The 19,555-nt window shown below is 39.4% G+C and overlaps 1 protein-coding gene across 2 annotated transcripts in view; it reads right to left on the bottom strand.

Moving 5' to 3' along the window:
* The window catches only part of RCOR1 (REST corepressor 1), a 130,789-nt gene that overhangs the window by 43,504 nt on the left and 67,730 nt on the right, over nt 1–19,555 (bottom strand). For both annotated transcript variants that reach the window (XM_045448311.1, XM_045448312.1), the window contains one exon: nt 5,687–5,770. In XM_045448311.1, coding sequence (XP_045304267.1) covers nt 5,687–5,770 — 84 coding nt within the window. The remainder of the gene's footprint in view (nt 1–5,686; nt 5,771–19,555) is intronic.

Genomic DNA, 19,555 nt, shown 5'->3' with positions numbered 1-19,555 from the left:
CGACAAGTGCACCGCTCTGGTAGGGGATGGTGGGGGGTGGTGTGCACCGTGGGGGCAGAAGTATTTGGGAAAGCTTGGTGCTTTCTTCTTTTTTCAAAGTTTATTTACTTATTTTGAGAGAGAGAGAGAGAGAGAGAGAGAGAGAGAGAGAGAGAGAATATACATGGGGTGGGGGGGCAGAGAGCGAGGGAGAGGGAGAATCCCAAGTAAGCTCTGGGCTGTCAGCACAGGGCCCGACATGGGGCTCAATCCCACGAACCGTGAGATCATGACTTGAGCCAAAATCAAGAGTCGGACACTTAACCGACTAAGCCACCCAGGCACCCCAAATCTCTGTACTTTCTGATCAATTTGGATGTGAACCTAAAACTGCTCTAAACATCACATATATTTTTGAAAATGAAAAGAATATAAAGAAATAACAAGAAATAATGCATTTGCCCCTTAGCCTAGGAACTCTACTTCTAGGGATTTATCCTAAAGAAATAAGAACATTCCCTATAGCTTTTTTAAAAAGCTTAAAAACCAAGCAACAGACTCTTTACTCTAGAGAACAAACTGACAGTTACCAGAGGGCAGGAGTGGGGGCACGGGTCAACTAGGTGATGGGGATCAAGCAGTGCACTCGTGGTGATGAGCACCAAAAACTTAAAAAGATAAGTAAGTTTTAAAAAGAAAGAAGAACTGGGGCGCCTGGGTGGCGCAGTCGGTTAAGCGTCCGACTTCAGCCAGGTCACGATCTCGCGGTCCGTGAGTTCGAGCCCCGCGTCGGGCTCTGGGCTGATGGCTCGGAGCCTGGAGCCTGTTTCCGATTCTGTGTCTCCCTCTCTCTCTGCCCCTCCCCCGTTCATGCCCTGTCTCTCTCTGTCCCAAAAATAAATAAACGTTGAAAAAAAAAATAAATTTAAAAAATAAAAAAAAATAAATAAAAAGAAAGAAGAACTGAAATACTACAAACATCCACTTATGGAATGAGGAAGTCACAGGAATGAAAGGGACAGTGCAAGTGTGGCACTGTAACAGCGCCACATGGTGACAGGTGGCAGCTACACTCGTGAGCATAGCGTAACAGGGTTGTCGCATCACCGTGTTGTCCACCTGAAAACTAGTACAACGCTGTGTATCAACCATACTTCAGTTTTTTAGGAAGATCAAATTATGGGACACCCATACCTGTTATTTAAAAACTAGGCAATAGTAAATGTGTTGAGATAGAACAGAGTCCCAGATACACCGTCAAGAACAAATTGTTGAACTCATACTTGGTGATAAAAAATTTATATATTAATTAATATGTATAAAAATATTAGGAAAATCATATATATTATACACAGTGACTATGAGAGGGCGTTAAGTGTCTACATTATACATTCTGTATTGTGTGAAATTTTGACAACAGCATTTATTTTAATAACCACAAAACACTTTTGTAAACTTATGGTACCCCTAAGAGGCACAGCTCTATCTAAACAGCCACTTGAGAAGAAAGAAAACACAAGAAAAACCAGGGATCTGCAGACATCCTTAGACGAGGGACACCTGCTAGCCATCTATACATGTTCCAAATCTCCTATCTACAGAGTCAGAATCAATGTTGGACAGCCAAGACTTTCACAGTCTTTGAAAATAAAGAAGAAAGGAAAGTAGAAAAAACTTCTATTGTGACACTATACTGTGGAGAAGGGAGTTGCGGGGGAATGACAGGTGTGCAAACGGAAAAAATTATGTATACGTGTCTGCAATCACACTTCAATCACATTTTAAGGCCTATGATTAGATGACTAGCCAAGAACTAGATGATTCCCAAAGCTCCACAAGTGGGAGCCTACTAAGAGGAACCTAACTCACATCAAGATGCCATGTCATGTTCACATCCTCACACTTGAGCAGTTTGGCAAGTTCCCATTAACCCACATTCCATTCCTAGAGCTCTATCTTAAGAAAATACTAGAAACGCAAGAAAAACAAAAAACAAAAGAGGACAAAGCTCTAGGATTCAGTATTTTACTACATCTTTCTTTTACAACAGGCAACAAATCTGAAACAATACACTTTCAATAGAAGGGTAGATACACTTCCATATCCATGTGATGACAGAATAGCGCATGGTTATCTCACAGTGTGGGAAAAGCTCCGGTCAATATTCGGGAAAATACAGAGACACAGACAAACCCGCACATGGAGAAACACCATCATATCCCTTATAGGACAGAAGAGGAAACAAAGAGGACTGGAAAAAATCCCAGAGCGTTTAACAACACTTATCTCTGGGTAATGAAATACTGTGTGAACAGTTCCTTCTTTGTAAGTTTCTGTGTCTTCTGAACTTTCAACAATACGTGAATGTTAACTTGTATACTGGTTTTAAAAGTCATTTTAAAGGCTTACATTAAAACCACAAATTTATTTTAGGCAACAGCATTGTTTAAAAATCTACTAACTTTGGGGCAACTGGGTGGCTCAGTCGGTTATGCATCTGACTGGCTCAGGTCATGATCTCGTGGTTTGTGAGTTCGAGCTCTGCATCGGGCTCTGTGCTGACAGCTCAGAGCCTGGAGCCTGCTTTGGATTCTGTGTCTTCCTCTCTCTCTGCCCCTCTCCCAGTCACACTCTGTGTCTCTCTCTCTCTCTCAAAAATAAACATTAGGGGCACCTGGGTGGCTCAGTCGGTTAAGCGGCCGACTTCGGCTCAGGTCATGATCTCGCGGTCCGTGAGTTCGAGCCCCACGTCGGGCTCTGTGCTGACAGCTCAGAGCCTGGAGCCTGTTTCAGATTCTGTGTCTCCCTCTCTCTGACCCTCCCCCATTCATGCTCTGTCTCTCTCTGTCTCAAAAATAAATAAACATTAAAAAAAATAAATAAATAAAAATAAACATTAAAAAAAAATTTAAAAAAAAAACAAAAAAATAAAAATCTACTAACTTGATATTCTTATCTTTTCTTCTAGGTCTAGAAAGAATGAGAAAATATAAAAATTAAATTCTGACTCCACAGATGTCAACAGGTAATACATGAGCAAAAGGCACTGATCAATGGTGAACTGAAGTAACAAAAGGACAGTGGCTGAAATACAGAACACCGAGACTTAATGAGTTCTCCCTGAGAGAGGCACTCAGAGCATGAACCAGGGTTCACGACCTCAGCAAACCTAGATAATGCTCAACCTCTTACTGTGTCAGTTTCCCAAACCTCTTTGACTTGTGGAACGCCAACTGTAAAACGGGGACAAAAATGTCCTCGAGTTATTGTGAAGTGTGAATGCATTTAATGCAGTGCTTGGCACAAAGACTCAACAAAGCCTCATGATTCTGGATATTCAGTTCTGGGCACCAACATTTCAAATGGACACTGTGACCAACTGTAACGTCTCGGAGTGCAAGAGACGGAGACACCCAAAGAGCCAATCGTCTAGAAAAAAGCCAAAGCAACGAGGCAGGTTGAACTTGGACTAGGACGGTAAAGGAGGTGGGATAGCCGGAACATCCAAAAGACTCATCTGGAAGATTTCTGTAGCAGAGTTCAAGAAAACAAAGCTCTAAAAATTACAGAGAGGAAGATTTCAGCTTTCTGTTAAAAAGAACATGTTCAAAAATGGAACTGACTGCTTTTTAAGTTAATGCAAGGGCTCAAAGGGGAAATAAACAAACAGGAAATACTTAAAACGTCCTCCCCAGCACAGCAAAGACATCAGAAATGCCAATACCCTTCCTTCTGCTATTCTGTTCTTCATTATAAACTCATTAAGCAGCAGCCTGATAGAGGCAAAATTAAGATACTCTTAAAATCAGATCAGACTGAGATTATTTTATTACTGCTAAATTCACCATTACTAAGAGTACTTGAACTTCCCGTGTTCCATGGAGGGTACTATACAAAAGAAAAGAAAAAGAAAAAGAAAGGGAAGAAAAAAAAAAAAAAAAAAAGATCCTTCTTGGTCAAAATTAAACATGTTTCTCTACCATATGAGCTCTCTGCACCCTGACTATGCTGACACGGATACCAAATACACAAGAAGAGATTATTTAATATGTATCATCTCTCACGCTCATTTGGCAGTGGAAACCTATCAACACTTATTTTAATACCAGAAAACACACTTCGGGAAATCCTGATCAAAGCCTAAGAATTTGAGCCTTCACTCACAATTTAACAGTTTCCTGATAACATTTAGCACTGGTGACTTTCCAAGTCCACCCCCATTTCAGAGCACTGATTCTTAACTGACTCTTGTCAAAGACCCCTTTGAAAACCCAATGTCCTTTTTCTCCAGAAAAATGAACACATACCAAAAAACTTTGCATGTGATTTCCAAGTTTACAAATCCCCATAAATTCTACCTATGAACTCCCCATAAATTCTACCTATGATCCCCCATTGAAAAATTCTCCAAAAGGGGATTTAGTTTTTCTTCACCCTTAAGTTATGAAGAAAATAAAAACTATGGGGGCGCCTGGGTGGCTCAGTCGGGTGAGTGTCCGACTTCAGCTCAGGTCATGATCTCACAGTTCGGTTCATGACTTTAAGCCCTGTGTCAGGCTTTCTGCCGCCAGCACAGAGCCCACTTCGGATCCTTTGTCCCCGTCTCTCTCTGCCTCTCTCCAGCTTGTGCTCTCCCTTGCTCTCTCAAAAACAAATAAACATTAAAAAAAAATTTTTTTTAAAAAGAAAAGAAAAAATCTGAAACTGCCAGAGACTTATGGCAATGTCTGATACAAAATTATTTTTGCTGATATTATTTGAGCAGAGGCAACAGAAAAGCTGAAAAAGCAAACTTTGAATATACACTTAACATTACTAGTAACTATAGGACCCCAACACTCCCCAATAAAACCCAAAGTAGCTCAGTGTATTCATCCTAATACAACTTTAAACTCATAAAACAAAGAGTCAATTCACAAGTTCTTCTAGTTAAGTTGAAGTCTTACAGTATAAAGCCTGTTTCCAATGACATATTTTTGCCCTTCGTAACCCCTCCAATTAGAAATGTACGGATCTGTAAATTCCCAGCTGGGGGAGTTATATACCACGTTATAATTTCCTTTCCACTCTGAGCCTTTCCTCCTAGTTACTCCAGTATTAGCCTGTACAGCATTTTGGATAAAGTAAATTATGAAACCACTGGTTAAGAATTTTAAGCCCTGGGGCTCCTGGGTGACTCAGTCTGTTAAGCATCCGACTCTTGATTTCAACTCAGGTTATGATCTCACAGTTTGTAAGATTGAGCCCCACATCGGGACTGACAGCTCTGTGCTGACCGGAGCCTGCTTGGGATTCTCTCTCACCATATCTCTCTCTCTCTCTCTCTCTCTCTCTCTCTCTCTCAGTCTGTCTCTCCCCTGCTCGCACTCTCTCAAAATAAATAAACATTAAGAAGAAAAAAAAAATATTTAAGTCCTTATGACAGGCCACAGTAAAGAAATGCACACTGTCCAGGGCGCCTGGGTGGCTCAGTCAGTTGAGCATCTGACTTCAGCTCAGGTCCTAATCTCACGGTTCTGCGAGTTCAGGCCCCACATTGGGCTGGCTGGTGTCATTGCAGAGCCCGCTTTGGCTCCTCTGTCCCCCTCTCTCTGCCCCTCCCCCGCTTGTGTGCTCTCAAAAATAAACATTTAAAAACAACAAAGAACAAAAAAACAACTTTGCTTTAAAGAAGAAAGGTGAAAAATGAAAGTGTTCTAAAACTTACGTTTTGCTTCTGATAGATTCTGATTAGGTGACCAGACCAGCATGCCAAGATTGTCCCGTTCTTGACTGCGTCTCGCTAGTTTGGCTTGGTAGAAATAAAAAAGAAAATTATTATAATTTAACAGACGTAACAAGCGATGACTAACAGCACCATTCTGATCTTTTAATCCTCGGAACATCATGACATCGCCCACCCTTTACTGAGACCTGCCCCAAGGAAACCTGCACCCTTACCGTCCCAGGGTGAGGGGGGCTCTGAGTCTGCCCAAACACGTCTACTTCTAAGTCTTTTACTGATTTAACAAACAGGTTTACTACTCTCACTTGCTCGGTGAGGAAACTCAACAGGCCGTTTGGTAGAAGGAGGCGGAGACAGGACTGCATGGCTACAGTGCCCAGTGGTTAAACTGCTACACACTAGGATGCCCGGCCGTCAGACACGGGACACCCAGGATATCCGTATTCTTCCCGTGTGCTTTGAATACCCTTATCCTTCTCTGCCACAGTAACCTTTTAGGGACTTGACAACAGGAATCCAAAGATTCTTTTAACTACTTTATTAAAAAATAAGCATTAAAAATACTTAATCTGAAAGCAAACTAAAGTGCATTCAAATTCCTAAAACTCTATGATACAAAATAGAAGACCAAAGGTTTACAAGTGCCAGGTGCTGAGCTGACATGTATAAATGGATTAACCACAAACAACAGTCATACACTACAACAGAGACATTTAAAATGTTATCTTCAAAAAAAGTAGAATAAAATAAAATGTTATCTTCCAAAGGTACAGAGGACTCAAGACACAAGAGGCTTACTAATCTCACTAACCCTTGCACTGGGTAGGCCCAAACTCATTCATTCTAAAGGTATTATTCTTACCTTTTTGTTTGTTTGCTTAAATAAATTCTTCTAAGGATATGAAAGTTATGGACTCCGCTCTCTAGAAAAAAATCCCGATGAAATAGAAACACACACACCAATAGAAACACACTTTTAGAAAATTCATAAAGCCTGGTTTAAGAATTCTTGTCTTTATGACACTGCCAGGTATCTAATCTTTTACTTAATTTTATCTGTCAATGCGTTCTAGGTTTTATAAAGAAAGAATTCCTATACTTTCAGTAAAACCTATGGGGCAGTTACTTGAAAGAAAAATGACAGGGTGGTGGGAGGGAAAGAACCAGAGTGGACACTGGAAATCAGGCAAAGTGGGAACAGCGTGTGAAGGATACAGAGACAGGAAAAGGAGAAAAGAGATGCTCCCATTGGCCCCTGAGGACACCTTTTTATATGTATATAGCTCAGTGTTACCGCTACACATAATCTAAAAATGAAATACAATCAACAAAGATGAGGACCCCACATGGAATACAGTCTTGCTGTATTTTATTTATTTATTTTTATTTTTTTAATTTTTTTTAACGTTTATTTATTTTTGAGACAGAGAGAGACAGAGCATGAACGGGGGAGGGTCAGAGAGAGAGGGAGACACAGAATCTGAAACAGGCTCCAGGCTCTGAGCCATCAGCACAGAGCCTGACACGGGGCTTGAACTCACGAGCCGTGAGATCGTGACCTGAGCCAAAGTCGGACGCTTAACCGACTGCGCCACCCAGGTGCCCCAATCTTGCTGTATTTTAAATAAAAATCAGAAGTCAAAACAGAAATAAAAGGAATCCGCATTGGAAAAGCAGAATTAAAATGGTTTTATTCACAGATGATCATTTGTGTAGACAATCTACAGAATCTACAAAGTTACTCAAAAAATGAGTTTTAGCAAAGTTGTAGGAAATGAGATCGATAGTTTTAAAAAAAGGTAAAAATCAAAATAGTTAATAAAAATCAAAATTAAAGAATATCTCTTTCAGGGGTACTTGGGTGGCTCAATCAGTTAAGTGTCTGGCTCTTGACTTCAGCTCAGGTCGCGATCTCACGGTTTGTGAGTTTGAGCCACATCAGGCTCTGTGCTGACAGCTCAGGGCCTGGAGCCTGCTTCGGATTCTGTGTCTCCCTCCCTCTCTGCCCCTTCCCTACTTGTGCTATCCTTCTCTCTCTCTCAAAATATAAACAAACATTAAAAAAAAAAAAAAAAAAAAAAAAAGGAACAAACTGGAAAATCCACCTGAATCAAACTAATTCTAAAGATTCGGTAATTAAGACAGTGTGTGGTCCTGGCACACAGGGAAATAAATTAACATAACAGGAGTCCAAAAACAGAACCGCACATATAGGACCAACTAATTTTCCTTCCACAAACATGCAAAGGCAAAATTCAATGGAGAAAAAGAATCTGTTCAACAAACGATGCTGGAACAAGTGGATATTCATATTAAAAACAAAACAAAACAAAACAAAACAGGGGCACCTGGGTGGCTCAGTTGGTCAAGCATCCATCTGACTCCTGATTTTAGCTCAGGTCATGATCTCACAGTTGGTGGGATCTTTGTCGGGCTCTGCGTTGACAGCACAGAGACCGCTGAGGTTTTTCCCTCTCTCTCTCTCTCTCTTCTCCTCCCCTTTTCTTTCTCTCTCTCTCTCAAAATAAACATTTAAAAAAAATCAAATGGATCCATACCTTACATATACAAATATACAAAAATTAACTGAAAACTGATGACAGAACTAAACGTGAAGCCAGAAGTTATAAAACTACTAGAAGAAAACATGAAAAAATCTTTTGAACTTAGGTGAAAAAAGTTCTTAGATACAACGCCAAAAGCACAATCCATAAAGGAAAAGATTCATAAATTGGACTTTATCCAAAGTAAGAACTTCTACTCATCAAATGACCCGTTTAAGGAAACAAAAAGCCAAGCCAAAGACTGAGAAAATAATTACAAATCACATATCTGATAAGGCCTTGTATCCAGAATCTATAAAGAACCCTCAGAACTCAACAGAAAGAAATAATCATATTGTTAAAAAATGGGCAAAATAATACAGAGAAAGACAAATACCATATGCTTTCACTCTTATGTGGATCCTGAGAAACTTAACAGGAACCAACCCATGGGGGAGGGGAAGGGGAAAAAAAAAAAAAAAAAGAGAGATTAGAGTGGGAGAGAGCCAAAGCATAAGAGACTCTTAAAAAATGAGAACGGATGGGGCGCCTGGGTGGCGCAGTCGGTTGGGCGTCCGACTTCAGCCAGGTCACGATCTCGCGGTCCGGGAGTTCGAGCCCCGCGTCAGGCTCTGGGCTGATGGCTCAGAGCCTGGAGCCTGTTTCCGATTCTGTGTCTCCCTCTCTCTCTGCCCCTCCCCCGTTCATGCTCTGTCTCTCTCTGTCCCAAAAATAAATAATAAAAAAACGTTGAAAAAAAAAAAAAATGAGAACGGGGCGCCTGGGTGGCGCAGTCGGTTAAGCGTCCGACTTCGGCCAGGTCACGATCTCGCGGTCCGTGAGTTCGAGCCCCGCGTCGGGCTCTGGGCTGATGGCTCAGAGCCTGGAGCCTGTTTCCGATTCTGTGTCTCCCTCTCTCTCTGCCCCTCCCCCGTTCATGCCCTGTCTCTCTCTGTCCCAAAAATAAATAAACGTTGAAAAAAAAAATTAAAAAAAAAAAAAATGAGAACAAACTGAGGGCTGATGGGGGGTGGGAGGGAGGTAAGGGTGGGTGATGGGTACTGAAGAGGGCATCTTTTGGATGAGCACTGGGCATTGTATGGAAACCAATGACAATAAATTTCATATATTTAAAAAAAAATGGGGGGCGCCTGGGTGGCTCAGTCGGTTAAGCGGCCGACTTCGGCTCAGGTCATGATCTCGCGGTCCGCGAGTTTGAGCCCCACGTTGGGCTCTGTGCTGACAGCTCAGAGCCTGGAGCCTGTTTCAGATTCTGTGTCTCCCTCTCTCTGACCCTCCCCCGTTCATGCTCTGTCTCTCTCTGTCTTAAAAATAAAAAAAATTAAAAAAATAAATAAATAAATAAATAAACATTAAAAACAATTAAAAAAAAAATGGGCAAAAGATTTGAATAAACATGCCTCCAAAGAAAGTATAAGGATAGCAAATAAGCACATGGAATGTAAAGCTATTAAAAATCAGTAGTCATTAGGGGCGCCTGGGTGGCTCAGTCGGTTGAGCGTCCGACTTCAGCTCAGGTCACGATCTCGCGGTCCGTGAGTTCGAGCCCCGCGTCAGGCTCTGGGCTGATGGCTCAGAGCCTGGAGCCTGCTTCCGATTCTGTGTCTCCCTCTCTCTCTGCTCCTCCCCCGTTCGTGCTCTGTCTCTCTCTGTCTCAAAAATAAATAAATGTTAAAAAAAAAAATTAAAAAAAAAAAATCAGTCATTAGAGAAAGGCAAATTATTTTTTTTTCAAAATTTTATTTAAATTTGTTAATTAACATACAGGACAATATTGGTTTCGGGAGTATAATTCAGTGATTCATCACTTACATACAACCCCCAGTGCTCATAACAGGTGCCCTCCTTAATACACATCACCCATCTAACTAACCCATCCCCCACCCACGTCCCTCCATCAATCCTCAGTTTGTTCTCTAAGAGTCTCTTATGGTTTATTTAGCTCTCTCTTTTCTCTTCCCCTTCTTATATGTTCATCTGTTTTGTTTCTTAAATTCCAGGTGAGTGAAATCATATGGTTATTTCTCTGACTGATTTATTTTGCTTATTAGCATAGTACAGTCTAGCTCCACACACATCATTGCAAATGGCAAGACTTCATTATTTTTGATGGCTGAGCAATATTCCATTACACACACACACACACACACACACACACACACCACCTTCTTTATCCATTCATCAGTGGATGGACATCTGGGCTTTTTCCATAGTTTGGCTATTGTTGGTAACGAAGAAAGGCTAATTAAAACGATTCAAGACACCAAAACATACCTATAAAAAGTAGAAAATTAAAAAGACTAACAATACAAAGGTTTGGCAATAATGTGGAGAAACTAGAACTTTCATGTACTGTTGGTCAGAATGTAAAATGGTGCCATCACTTTGGGGGGGAGGGGATCTGGTAATTTCATAACTAAAATTGTGGTATAGCCACTCAATGGAATAATTTTTCTCAGCAATTTTTCTTTTTAAAAAAAGAACTATTTAAATATACATAAATGAATCCCAATTATGCTGAGTGAAAGAGTTAAAGGAGGGCTAGAAAGAATTCTGTAGTGCTGGACAGGTTTGATGTGTAATAGTACAAGCTCATAGTTTTCAATGTCTCCTGAGAGCATTGATGCAATGACAGTCCAGCAATAATGAGGACATGAGCACACCTAGCTCCCAGATCTCGATTCTAAACACCATTCTCCAATAAAAGAAACCAGGTCTCCTTGGAGAAATGGTTGATTCCAGGACTATGACAGGAAATCTACAAGAGGACCATGAAATATCTTGTTATGCCAGGAAGTAAAAAAGTGTTCAAAGAATGATGGGATCTGCCTCCTCCCTGGCCAAATCTAAAAACAATGTAAGCAAAAATAAATAAATGACAGCAATAAAATAACAACCTGTGAGTCCATATTAATATAAAATAAAAGGACAGATTAAAAAGGGAAGTCAAATGAGGCCAGAACAACCAGGTCAAAGTTGGAAGATTCACACCACTCGCTATTAAGTCTTAATGTATAAAGGAATAGTAATCAAGACAGTGTGGTATTGGCAAAACACAGGTACACAGATCAATGAACAGAAGGCAGACCAGAAATAGACTCATATAAATATGGTCAATTGATTTGTAACAGAGGTGCAAAAAAGCAAGTTGATGGAGAAAGGATTCAATACCCTTTCAACAAAGAGGATTTTTCACAACTAGATCTCCATATGCAAAAAAAAAAAAAAAAAAAAAAAAAAAAGTGAAACTGGGGATGCCTGGGTGGCTCAGTTGGTTGGTTAAGTGTCCAACTTTTGGCTGAGGTCGTGATCTCATGGTTCCTGAGATGGAGCCCCGCATAGAGCTCTGTGCTGACAGCGCAGAGCCTGCTTAGGATTCTCTCTTGCCCTCTCTCTGCACCTCCCCTGCTTGTACTGTCTCTCTCTCTCTCTCTCAAAATAAACAAACATTAGAGGGAAAAAAAAGTGAACCTCAACCTATTCCTCACACCTTAGAAGAATTTTATTCAAAATGGATCTCATATATAAAAGTAAAACCTAAATTTTTTAGGAATTTTTAGGAATTTTTTAGGAAAAAAATGAGAAAATCTTCATGAACTTGGTTCAGGAAAAGAGGTCTTACATAGGACACCACCAGAAGTGCAATCTATAAAAGTTTAAAAAATGGTAAATTGAGCTTAATCAAAACCTTGAAACTTCTGCTCTACAAAAGAAACTGTAAGAGACACTGTAGACTGTGAGAAGACATTTACAAATCACATATCTGACAAAGAACTTGTATCCAAAATGTATAAAGAACTTCAAAAATGCAGTGAGAAAATAACCCACTTTCTAAACAATGGGCAAAAAATCTGAACAACTACTTCACCAGTGGAAAATATACAGATGGTATGTAAGCACATGAAAAAATGCTCAAGATCATTAGCCATTAGGAAAATGCAAATTAAAGCCACAATGAGAAATTAACACATACTCTATTAGAATATCTAAAATAAAAGAAATGGACAATACCAAGCACTGACTAGAATGGAATATCTGAAACTCTCATACAGTGCTAGTGTAAATGCAAAATAAAATGACAAAGCCAGTCAGGAAAAGTTTTGCAGTTTTTATAAAGATGCAATGATATTTAAAAAATTACTGACCCAACAATCAATCACATTCTTAGGTACATACCCTACAGAATTGACGTATGTTCACAATAAAACTTGTATACAGTATTTACAGCAGCTTTATTCACAACTGGTAAAAACTAGCAAGGTGGGGGAGGGGACCCAAATGTCCTTCAAAAAGTAAATGGATAAACTGTGGAGCATCCACACGTGGAATACTGAACAGCAATAAAAAATACACTACTGATATAAGGCCTTATCTCCAATTCATCATATTCAGTGAAAGAATCAGGTCTCCAAAGGTTACATATAATATGATTCCATTTATATAACATTCTGGAAAGGCAAAACTATGGAAAAAGATCATTGTTCCAGGGGTTAGAAGTAGGAGGAAGGCTAAGAACTGTCCAAGGTAATTTTCTCAAGAGATGAAACTGTTTTGTATCTCAACTATGGTGGTGGTGATGTGAAACTATGCTCGTCTTAACACTCACAAATATGTACACCAAAAACTAATCCATTTTGCTGAGTGTAAACTAAAGAAATAAATATGACGAAAACAAAGCAATGTCATTAATTTCTGGATAGATACTGATGTCTGCTAACAGTGCTAACTCTGAAGCTGCTCTCTTTGTTTAAAGTTGATTGCCAAGTTTTATAAACCTTACAAAATAAACCCAGACTTGGACATGTGGGTGGCTCAATCAGTTAAGGCTCTGACTCTTGATTCTGGCTCAGGTCATGATCTTAGGGTTGTGGGATTGAGTCCTGTGTTGGGCTCCACAATGGGCATGGAGCCTGCTTAAGATATATATACATATATTCATTCATTCATTCATTCATTCATTCATTCATTCATTCTCTCTCTCCCCCCCACCCCCAGCCTCCACTCACACACTCTCTCTAAAAAAGAAAAAATAGTAAGCCCAGACCTGACTGAAAGTAGAAGGTAACTGAAATTACAAATGCCCGTGAAGGGGAAGAAAAAAGAGAATTCACACTAGTAGTGAAAATGTCCATTTGTACAACCCCTTTAGAGAGAAAACTGGCAGTGTGTGATAAAATAGAAGTGTGGATACCCTGCAACACAGCAATCCATATCTAGGTATAATATATATATAGTAACAATGTTTTTCAAAACTGCAGGTCAGACCTATTGAAGTTAACCTATTGGGTCCTAATCAGAATTTGTTTTCAAAGAATTAAGAATAGAAAGCACCGGCATGTTGCTTCATTATGTCCATAAACTTTGGTGAAGATTTCTTACACATACACACACATACCCCTACTGGTTTGGTTCTCTGGAGAACTCTGATATGGACTGTTACCACAGGCTTGATTATGGTTCTGAAATATAGGAAAATTTTAAAGGTCTATCAACAGGAATTGGCTAAGTCATAGTTAGATGCAGTCAAAGGAACTAAATACAGAATATAAAATTCATCAGATATACAGATATCAATAATTTTGATTATAAAAAGTGATTATAAAAAGTTAAATATAGGGGCGCCTGGGTGGCGCAGTCGGTTAAGCGTCCGACTTCAGCCAGGTCATGATCTTGCAGTCCGTGAGTTCGAGCCCCGCGTCAGGCTCTGGGCTGATGGCTCAGAGCCTGAAGCCTGTTTCCGATTCTGTGTCTCCCTCTCTCTCTGCCCCTCCCCCGTTCATGCTCTGTCTCTCTCTGTCCCAAAAATAAATAAACGTTGAAAAAAAAAAAAAGTTAAATATATAATACCACAATGTAGATATTAAAAATATAAACACGACGCTACATGTTATGAGGGGTATATACATTTAAAGTATAAAATCTGCATGATAAAAATATTTAAAAATCAGGTAACGGCCACTCTAAGAGTGTGATCTTGCTTTGGCTAGTTATATGGAATGCTTATTGCTTTCTGCAAACCTGGGTGGTCGGGAGGCAAATATTTTCTGAGTTTTTATGTCGAAAATTGTGCAACATTTTGTGAAATGGCTTTTTAAAAAGTCTTCACCGTGTGATATGATGTTACCTAACACAGTGCTGATGTTCCAACTGGAAATCATCTTGTCCCACACTAAGGGGAAAATACTCTTGGCATATTTTCTGTTCTGCCCCGAAACTGAATTAGTTCTCATTCCCTAGGGCTTACTGCATTTGTTAGCTGCTTGAGACCAGAGCATCAATTTACATTTATATTTTACATTCTCCCAGGAGTACTAGGGTTCCAATTCCTGCTCATCTTCTCTAACACTTGTTATTATTGGACTTTCTGATTCTAGCCAGGGAGTATGAAGTAGGGTCTCATTGTAGTTTTGATCTGCATTTCTCTGATGACTAATGATATGGAGTATGCTTGATACGCTTATTGGTCACGTGTGTATAATCCTTGGAGAAATATCCATCCACGTCTTTGACCCATTTGTAAAATGGATTATTTGTCTAGAATGATGGGAATATAAAACTGCATGGTACAGCCACTTTGAGAGACAGTCTAGCAGTGCTTCTAAGGGTTAAATGCGGTTAGCATATAACCTAGCAATTCCATTCCTAGGTATACAGCCCAGAGAAATGAAAACACATACCCACATGAAAACTCATATAATGGGGCGCCTGGGTGGCTCAGTCAGTTGAGCATCCGACTTCAGCTCAGGTCATGATCTCACACTCTGTGAGTTTGAGCCCCGCGTCGGGCTCTGTGCTGACAGCTCAGAGCCTGGAGCCCACTTCAGATTCTGTGTCTCCCCCTCTCTCTGTCCCTCCCCTGTTCATGCTCTGTCTCTCTCTGTCTCAAACAAAACAAAACAAAACAAAACAAAACAAAACAAAACTCATATACCAATGTTCACAGCACCATTGTTCACAAAAGCCAAAAGGTGATAATGATCCAAATGTCCATCAACCAATGAATGGGCACATTTTTGACTCTTGAAAAACAAGGGGGGTTGGGGTGCTAACCTCCCATGCAAAAATTTGGGTATAACTTTTGACTCCCTCCAAATCTAACTACTTGTAGCCCCCTATTGACTGGAAGTCTTACTGATAATCTAAACAGTCAACACATAGTTTGTATGTTGTGTGTAATACACACACACACACACACACACACACACACACACACACACTATATTCTGACAATAATGTAAGCTAGAGAAAGAAATTATCAATAAGAAAATCCTAAGGAGAAATATTTACAGTACTGTAAAAAAAAAAATCCTCATATAAGTGGGTGTGTACAGTTCAAACCCATGCTGTTCAAGGGTCAACTGCATAGTATATCTATATGATGGAATATTATGCTGCCATAAAAAAGAATGTAGTACTAATCCATGCTCAGTATGGAGGAAACCTGAAACATTATGCTAGGTGAGAGCAGCTAGTCACAAAAACCCCACATACCGTATAATCCCACTCATACGAAATGTCCCAGATAGGCAACTCTACAGATCAATGACTGCCAGAAGGTGTATGATACATGGGAGAAATGGGGAATGACGGGGTTTCTTTGTGGGATGAGAATGGTCTAAAATGGACTGCAGTGATGTTGCACAATTCTGTGAAAATACTGAAAACCACTGAATTGTATATTTTAAACAAGTGAACTGTATGTACATTTTTTTGTGAGTTAGATCTCAATAAAGCTATTACAAAAAAAAAGTGAGAATTCTTGTTTAGTTGCTTTTAGCATATGTATTTCTTTGCCAATAAATGAATTAAAAAGTAAAAATACAAACTGTAGGTACAACAAACCACCTTGCAAATTTAAAAAGCGGCTAACTCAAGGGAAGAGGTGAGGCACTGGATTGGGAGGAAAAATGGGATTTGTGTTTGGCTCCATATATTTCCTTACTGTTTGGATTTTTTATCATAAAAATGCATCCCAGTACTGCGTCTGCAATCACGTTTTCTTTTAAAGAAAAACATTAAGGAAATTCATGTAAATTCTGTGAAGAATCATTTCTTAATGACAATTTTAGCTCTTATGTTTCTCTTTTCCTAAAAATGGGAAAACCTGCACAGATTAGTTACAAAAACTAAACTAAATGTATCTTCAGAATTCAAGAACTCTGGACTCAACAGGGACATCCATTATAATGGAAATAAAGTAAAGAAAGCAGTATCACACTCAGTTTCAGTTAAAAAATAAGTGGGCAATAAAGAAACAACTTTAGGGGTGCCTGGGTGGCTCGGTCGGTTAAGCATCTGACTTCGGCTCAGGTCATGATCTCACGGTCCGTGAGTTCGAGCCCCGCGTCGGGCTCTGTGCTGACAGCTCAGAGCCTGGAGCCTGTTTCAGATTCTGTGTCTCCCTCTCTCTCTGCCCCTCCCCTGTTCATGCTCTGTCTCTCTCTGTCTCAAAAATAAATAAACGTTAAAAAAAAAAAATTAAAAAAAAAAAAAAGAAACAACTTTAAAAAGCTGTAACTAGGAACGCCTGGGTGGCTCAGTCAGTTAAGTGTCCAACTCTTGATTCTGGCTCAGGTCATGATCTCACTGTCCTGAGATCGAGCCCCACATCAGGCTCCACACTGAGCATGAAGCCTGCTTGGGTTTCTCTCTCACTCTGCCCCTTCCTGCTTACACATGTGCTCTCTCTCTCTCTAACAAAACAAAACAGAACAGAACAAAACAAAACAGAACAGAACAGAACAGAACAGAACCAAACCAAACCAAACCAAACCAAACCAAACCAAACCAAACCAAACCAAACCAAACCCCTATAACTATAAACCAAGATTATCCCCTTTTTACACTCCTTGGCCTAGCAGAAGTGGGAGGAAAGCTAACTTTCCTGGAGGATTAAGCTCTCAGATTGCCACAATAAGATCAACCAAGATGATCTCACATTCAAAGATGACAAATACTCAAAAAAAAAAAAAAAAAAAAAAAAAAAAGTACTATTAGTGAGAGTTTGTAGATACTGTAATTAACAAATACAGAATTATAAATACATATGAAATGTTTAAGGAAACAGAAGTTGGAATGAGTAAGCAACAAAACACCATCAAAAGGGGCACCTGGGTGGCTCAGCTGGTTAAGCGTCTGATACTTGCTTTTGGCTCAGGTCACGACCTCAAATTTTCATGAGTTCGAGCGCCCACATTGGGCTCTGCGCCGGCAGCGGGGAGCCTACGTGGAATCCTCTCCGCCCTTCTCTCTCTGCCCCTCCCCCACTCATGCTGTCTCTGTCTCTCTCAAAATAAATGAATCAACTTAAAAAATAAAAAAGCATTAAAAAATTACAAGATTTTAAAAAGAACCAGCTAGTACTTTAAAAAAAGAAAAATCATCCAAACAAAAAACTCAATGAATTAATAAAGTAGCAGGGAAGATGAAGCTGAAGAGTTATAAAATCTAAAATATTATTCATAATACAACACAGAGATAAAAACATAAGTATGAAAGACAGGTTAAGAGTTGTGGAGGATGGAAAAAGATTAGCCTATGTCTAATCAAAGTCCCCAAAAAAGGAACAGATATCAGGGGGTAATATTTGAAGCAATAAAATCTAATAATGTTATAGATATGATGAAAGATACGAATCCACAGACATAGGAAGCATGTCTACCGAGCAGGATGAATAAGAAGAAAACCAGACTTGAGTCCCATTATGGTAAAATTAAAGTATTCCAGAGACAAAAAGGGAAATTTGAAAAATTTTCTGAAACAATTTCTTATAAAATTGGGCTTTAAACTACCTTATTAGCTAGCAATTCCTATATATTTACTCAAGAGAAATATTTACCCACAAAAAGAATGTTATTTCATAACAGCCAAAAACTAGCAACAACCCAGGTGTCCATCAACAGGTGCGGAATAGAGGCACAATCGCACAAAGGAATGCTACACACAGAAATAAAAAGGGACCAACTGCTGATACAAGCAACCACATGAATTAGAAACAAAATGAAGAGCAAAAAAAAAATACAAAACAAAATAAAACAAAAATAACCCAGACACTAAAGAATGTATGCGGTATAAGTGTATTCATATGAAATCCATATTAATATGAAGAGTAAAATCCGTTACGCGGTGGCAGAAATGAGAGTAGATGGTAGAGAAGGGTGGTAACTGGCAAAGGGTCCAGGAGAACTAGGTGTGCCAATGGAAATGTTCTTCCCTTTGTCTGACGTGTTAGATATGTAGGAACATACAACAGTCAAATCTCACTTAACACTTAAGATCTATGCATTTCATTGTGTGTCAATTATACCTAAAAAAAAAAAATCTTTCGTAAAGGTTGATATGAATTTTAAAAGTCTGAGAGAAAAAGATCACCTACAAATAAAATGACAGACTGACAGTAAATTCCCCAAAACACCAAAAGCCAGATAGAGTGGAATATCTTTCAAGTGCTAAGAGGCAATCTTAAGAACATATCTTGCAAAACTCTCAGAAATATGGGCAAACTACAAATGTTCTCACATACACAACAACTTTGGGACATTTTTACCTTTTGCTCAGGGGAAAAAAAAATCCTGAAAGGAAGGTTGATATTCAAAGAAGAAATGGTACGTAAACAAGATTTTTGTAAACAATGCCTATAAAAAATAAAAATAATGTCCAATTTAGGGGGTTTTGCAAAAGAACAGAACTATAATTCTGGAGATTAACACCACATAACTGAGGGGTAGTGAATCAAAGCTGAACCATTCTAAAGATGAAAGATTAACTTTAGATTTTTACCTTTATTCATTTTGAGAGAGAAAGAGAGTGTGTGTAAGCAGGAGAGGGGCAAAGGGAGAGGGAGAATCCCAAACTGGCTCCACGCTAATGAACCCCATTAAGACTGTGACCTGAGGGGCACCTGGGTGGCTCAGTCGGTTAAGCATCTGACTTCAGTTCAGATCATGACCTCGTGGTTCGTAAGTTTGAGCCCTGCATCAGACTCTGTGCTGACCACTCAGAGCCTGGAGCCACCTTCTCTCTCTGCCTCTCCCATGCTCACGCTCTTTCTCTCTCTCTCAAATAAATAAACATTTTTAAAAACTGGAAAAAAAAAAAAAAAAAGACTGTGACCCGAGCCGAAATCGAGAGTCGGACGTTTAAGTGACTGAGCCACCCAGGCACCCCAACTTTAGATGTTAAATTAAGTGCGTACAGTAAAACTTCAAGAATAACTACTAAAAGTTAGTGTATATAAACTTCTAAACCACTACAAAAAAGAAAAATGAAAGACACCTTAACAAAATAA

This window comes from Leopardus geoffroyi, chromosome B3 (genome assembly GCF_018350155.1).
Source record: "Leopardus geoffroyi isolate Oge1 chromosome B3, O.geoffroyi_Oge1_pat1.0, whole genome shotgun sequence".
NCBI classification, from domain to species: domain Eukaryota; kingdom Metazoa; phylum Chordata; class Mammalia; order Carnivora; family Felidae; genus Leopardus; species Leopardus geoffroyi.
Note: the sequence above shows the minus strand (reverse complement) of the source record. Positions and strands in the feature narration are given on the sequence as shown.